Source organism: Galeopterus variegatus, unplaced genomic scaffold (assembly GCF_000696425.1).
Source record: "Galeopterus variegatus unplaced genomic scaffold, G_variegatus-3.0.2 Scaffold9473, whole genome shotgun sequence".
Classification (NCBI taxonomy): Eukaryota; Metazoa; Chordata; class Mammalia; order Dermoptera; family Cynocephalidae; genus Galeopterus; species Galeopterus variegatus.
In genome coordinates, this window is record NW_007735584.1 from 70,223 (window position 1) to 76,079 (window position 5,857).

Genomic DNA, 5,857 nt, shown 5'->3' on the forward strand with positions numbered 1-5,857 from the left:
TTTTTTTAGTGATACTCACATCAGGAGAATTACTATATTATTACACAATGTAATCATTTTTGAAGCCCTTTACCAAGGATTCAAAGACTATTAACCAGTCTATAAGCCCCCTTAAATTGGACACAATATTGTGCCTGGGTGGACATTTTTCTGAGAAGTTCTTTTGATTCCTGGAACACACCTCTCACTATTCAGACTAACAGCATGAGTGGCCACTGGGCATCTGTGATTCGATGAAGCCCCCAGGTGATTCTGGCAGTCAGCCAGGTTTAGGGACCACTGGTGTGGATATACTGCCCTCGCCCCATCTAAATTCACAGCTTTTGCTGCCCCTGTCGCCCCTCACTCTTTCTTCACTGAAACTCTTGAAGTATAATGGCTTTTAATTTGTCTTTACTCTAGGAGAAAAGATCACTTTGAGACTGTGTTCAACAGAGGAAGAAACAGTAGAGCTTCTTAGCAAAGTCCTTAATGGTAACAAGTTGGCATCTGAAGCATTAGCCAAGGTCGTTCATCAGGATGTTGCCTTTACTGACCCAACTCTGGATTCAATAGAGATCAACATTCCACAGGACATTCTGGGAATTTGGGTGGATCCCATAGGTAAGTGTAGGGACATTATGTTTGCTTTCATTTATTTGTTCTTGTTTGCAATCCTTTTTTTTTGTTTTTGTTTTTTGGTTTGAAAAAATAAAAATTATTGAGTGTAATTTAACTCTCCTAGAAGTTTTTAAAAGTTTTAAAGTTTTAAAATGATAAAGAGTTGAGGTGTATGTGTTATGTGTTGTGTTATAGATATGTGTATTTATACATATAAACATACACACATAGCTGTAACATTTATATAAACATGTATACACATACCTATAACACACACCTATGTACATACAGGCACATATACAGAGATGAATTAGCTCACCTTTAAAAGGCTTCAGAGCCAGACTGGTAAATAAGTGAGAGAATGAAGTGATAGCAGTTATGACCAATTGAGCACACATGCCATTCAAAGAGCACCCAGCTCCAGCAGATTGTTGGCATATGGGAGTATAAGCCAAATCCTCAGATTTTTAAAGAGAAACCAAAATGAAGGGTTTTTGGGGATGTTTTTGGCTGGCCAGTAAGAGGATCCATACCCTTGACCCTAGTGTTACTAAAATGAAGATTGTTAAGTGAGATCTCCCAGTTTCAACCACTGGCTACTAATTTAATTAAACAATCAAACAATCAAAAACACCAAAACAGGTTGAGCAAAGCCAGGATGAATGTGGTCAGTTTGTGAGACCTGTGTAAACTTCACCATTATTTTTTTTTTGTCATTATCGTAGTAGAAACATAATCTATAACTCATTGTTTTAAAAATGTAGCCCATATCTTCAATGATGCTGTTAATACAAAGTCCTAGGTATTAATTTGAAGAATTCCTCGCCCCCCACCTTTTTCCTTCCCACTTTTCTGGCTTATTCTTACCCAACACAACTGGGACCATTTATTATGCTGAGCAGGAGGATTCCCTCATCCATCTCATCCTGCAAGTGCATTAACACAGCATTATAGAAATGGGTTTAATCATCAGAGAATTACACAACATTCAGCTAATGGATTACATATAGAAACCAAGGATCTTTCCCAAAATCTTTATCACTTAATAAATTGGCATCAGTTATGGTTTCTGAGGGACAGGGATCTCCTGTTTCTTGGCTCTACCCTGAACTGATTCTGTGATCTAGCTCTCTGGATCTTTTGCCAGGAACATCCTTAACTGTGTGTTAACTCGCTAGATGTTGGCAGTCAGCTGCTGGTCTATACATTTAAGAGGAAACTTAGTTCCTTGGCTTCTTTTTCACAGGAGCACCATTAATTCCTTCCTTTTGTGCCACCATCATTGTCTCTTCCTTCTAACGTAAGGGACCAAATAAAGAAGCAATAATAATAATCTGACAGATTCATGGAGGGAGGCTTTTCCATCTCACATTGTACTAGTCCACTGATTAGTAACAGTTCTAAAAAAAAAAATCCCACCAGTTATCCTGAGTTACTAGCTTTTAAAGGCTTTTGACATGTGACAAATATTTGAGTATTATACGCAAGGTGCTATGCTTGATGCCATGATAACTATAGACATGTCCTCTCCTTTCAAGAGTTTTCATATAGTCAGGAAAATGAAACATTAGCAGCTTGAAAGTGAAATACAATTGGTCAAATAACAATTCAATACAAGTGACATCCAAAGGGGAAACCTGATTGGTTGCCAAATTAGAAGAGAGACATGATATAGGACAAATTTTATAGATGTATTTATTATCTTCTAAATAATCTTTACCTGAATCCAAACACATGTGCTTCATTTTTTAGATTCAACTTACCAGTATATAAAAGGTTCTGCTGACATTAAATCCATCCAAGGAATTTTCCCTTGTGGACTTCAGTGTGTCACCATTTTAATTGGTGTCTATGACATACAGACAGGGGTGCCTCTGATGGGAGTCATCAATCAGCCTTTTGTGTCACAAGACCTAAACACCCTCAGGTAAAAGATGAACACTCACGGTATGTTACGGTTTTTAGAACTTATGACCTCAGCCTTGCTTATTGTCAGGATTATCACTCTACATGACATTCCCATGACTCGATAGGATGAGGTATTCCCACTAAAGTCTGCATGTTTGAATTAAAGTTCCTTCTATTCTCAATCGTGGATTTGGCGTAATTGTATTTGGGGCCAAGTGCATTCTGATAGAAACTTCAAAATAAATACTATTTTGGAGAAATTATAGTTTTACATTTAGAGCATAGCAATCCTGTTCCCTGTGTCATGAACCCACTCAAAACTGGATTAATACAGGTGATTAACACGATCTTCCAATACATTTGGAACAAGATAGATGTCATCACTGTCTAGCCAGTTGAATTTTTGTAAAATTTTAGAAGAAACTCAAAACCAAATATAAAAATTATCCAATGAAAAGACTGGTAAGTGTGGCCAGGAATAGAAAGTAACTGTGGGGTCTCTCTGCTTATAAATGCTGTCAGCATCACCTCTCTTTCTGCCTCCTCCCTCCCTACCCTTCCTGTGGACTCTTGAACAGAGCATGGAGGACAGCCAGGACACCATCTGCCTCTGATCCATGACCTGTGCTTTGAGCGTTGACTCCCGGGCATGGCAGAGTCCAAGTGGAAGTAGTAGCAGCTTCAGCTTTTTGCTTTGTTTTTTGGTTTTTTTGGTGGCTGGCCAGTTTGGGGATCTGAACGCTTGATGTTATAACACTATGCTCTAACCAACTGAGCAAACCAGCAAACCCCTAGTTTTTTACTGAAATAGGTCATATTTTTACAGAGGACTACAGATTTTTATTAAACTTTTAGTTGCTTCAGGTGAGTAAGTATTGTTTGCTCTTTAATAGTCACAAGTTTACACCTCTGGAATTTTGAAGTTTTTTCTTTACCCCTACCTTTTTCTAAACCAAAAATATGTTTGTCATCTTTAAAAGGTCATTAAGAAGTTAAAAAGAATTGGCACAGCATGCAGACAAAATCATGGCGTAGAGGTGGAGGTGGTCAAAGTCATTAGTGCCACAGATTCTGGAGTGACACTGCCTAGGTTTGAATGCAGATTCAACTCCCTGGGTGGGCCGCAGCGATTTATTTACTTTCTCTAGGCCTCTGTTTTCTCCTTTGTAAACAGAGGACATTGCCAACATCGATAGTAAGTTAAGCATTGATAAATGAATGTTCTGTTGCCAAAAATAACATTTTAAGTCCATCTTTCTTGGTGTTAGAAGACAAAGTGGAACTAGTGAATAAGAATGAAAAGGAGTTGCCAAATGAGGAATGTTATAGGGATTGTAAAAGAGCTGCAGATTAAAAAGAGAGATTATTTATCTGTTCCTCTTTTTCCCCATTAAACTTTAAATACCAAAAGTGACAATGAAACTTTGCAGTGTTTCTAGAAGCTGGAAATCACACAAATATATTAGCGTTTTCCTAGATTGATGTGGTGATGTGGTAGAATTGAAAGGATTGCTAACTCTGCAACATCACAGGCAGCTGCATGCATAGGAATAACTTTTAAGAATGAATTAGCTACTTGATTTCCATTTTCACATCATGAAGTTTGAAAGCAATATGAATAATGGAGAACAAATATGCTAGTCACCTCCACCAATGGAATTTTCCTTCTACAGGTGGAAAGGACAGTGCTACTGGGGCCTTTCCTACATGGGGACCAACATCCATTCACGTCAGCTCGCCATCTCCAAAAGAACCGTCAAAGAAACACAGACTGAAAACGCCAGCTCTGAGGTGGAATTCTCTCACCCTTTGTCAGCAGTCATTAGTACAAGTGAAAAGGAGTCTATCAAAGCCGCGTTGTCACGTGTATGTGGAGACCGCATATTCGGGGCAGCTGGGGCTGGTTACAAGAGCCTCTGTGTTGTCCAAGGCCTTGTTGACATTTACATCTTTTCAGAAGACACCACATTCAAGTGGGACTCTTGTGCTGCTCATGCCATCCTGAGGGCCATGGGTGGGGGAATAGCAGACTTGAAAGAATGCTTAGAAAGAAATCCAGAACCAGGGCTTGATTTGCCACAGTTGGTGTACCACGTGGAAAATGAAGGTGCTACTGGGGTCGATCGGTGGGCCAACAAGGGAGGGCTCATTGCCTACCGATCCAGGAAGCAGCTGGAGACATTCCTGAGCCTTCTCCTCCAGAACCTTGCACCTGTGCAGACACAGACATAGATGGACTGACCTCTGTGTACATAGAAACCAAATCGTGAAACTGTTCTCATTATCTCTATCTTTTGAAGATAGCTTTGTCCTATTGATGGTTATCATTTACCTTCCTCTTTTGAGGAGCATTTTCCCATCAGGTGTTCATAATTATGTTAATGTCAATAAATTAATGAGATTCATGCAGCAATTAATTGGGGTATGAAATCCTTTCAGCAAATATTGTGCTGTTAGTGTTTATTGGAACACTTCAATAAAATATTGAAGAAAAGGGAAAAAAATCCTGCTCAATTAGTAAAACTAAACATCTAAATAAGAGAAATGTCACTGAAATATTAGGGAGATTACAGCAGGTGTTTGCTTGGGTTTTGTTTCCTTTCTTGAAAGGAAAATCTGCAGTTTTAGCCAATGGCAGAACATTTAGCACTGTGAATGGAATATTTTAGCCAAGTTCATGTACTTTCAAAAGTATTATAAGAAGTAAAGCCTGGAGCACTGTGGGCTCCCTTTTCACAGAGACAGGGCAAGACAGGACACACAAACACAGATTGAGAGAGACACACACAGAGGGAGACACACTCCATTTCTGTACGTGAGGCAGAAGGGGACGGGGTAAAGAGGTTTCTGCAATTTTTGCATATTTACTACACTTCACCGAAAACCAGAGGTAATCTTCAGATATATACAACCCCATGTCGACTAGCATCCCATATTGAATGTTCTCTGAGGTGGACACAGACCACTTTTTCCACTCTTTAGCAGCCCTGGTAACCAGGTGCCAACTGGAGGGATCAAACGCTCAGCTCTGATTTCTTTCCGCCCTGCGCCCTCTGGGGGCCAAAGGATGTTTCTACAGCATCCTCTGTTTTCCTGAAATTAAAATGAAAATAACACCTTTTTTTTTTGAATGTCCTTACACTTAAAAAGAATTTTCTTTAATTGACAAATAAGAATTGTATGTGTTTATGTTGTGCCACATGTTTTGAAATATGTATACATTGTGGAATGGCTAAGTCAAGCCGATTAACATATTACCTCTTTTTTTTGTGGTGAGAACACTTAAAATGTACTGTTAGGAATTTTCAAGTATACGAGGGTATATCAAAGGTTTGTGGAAAATAGCATT

The 5,857-nt window shown here is 39.0% G+C and overlaps 1 protein-coding gene across 1 annotated transcript in view; it reads left to right on the forward strand.

Annotated features, from left to right (window-relative positions):
- LOC103609321 (inositol polyphosphate 1-phosphatase) overlaps window positions 1-5,002 on the forward strand; it is a 35,813-nt gene extending 30,811 nt beyond the window's left edge. Inside the window, exons 4-6 of the mRNA XM_008593653.1 lie at window positions 403-603; window positions 2,353-2,527; window positions 4,182-5,002. Coding sequence (XP_008591875.1) covers window positions 403-603; window positions 2,353-2,527; window positions 4,182-4,740 — 935 coding nt within the window. The 3' untranslated portion in view covers window positions 4,741-5,002. The remainder of the gene's footprint in view (window positions 1-402; window positions 604-2,352; window positions 2,528-4,181) is intronic.
- Window positions 5,003-5,857: the final 855 nt, after the last annotated feature.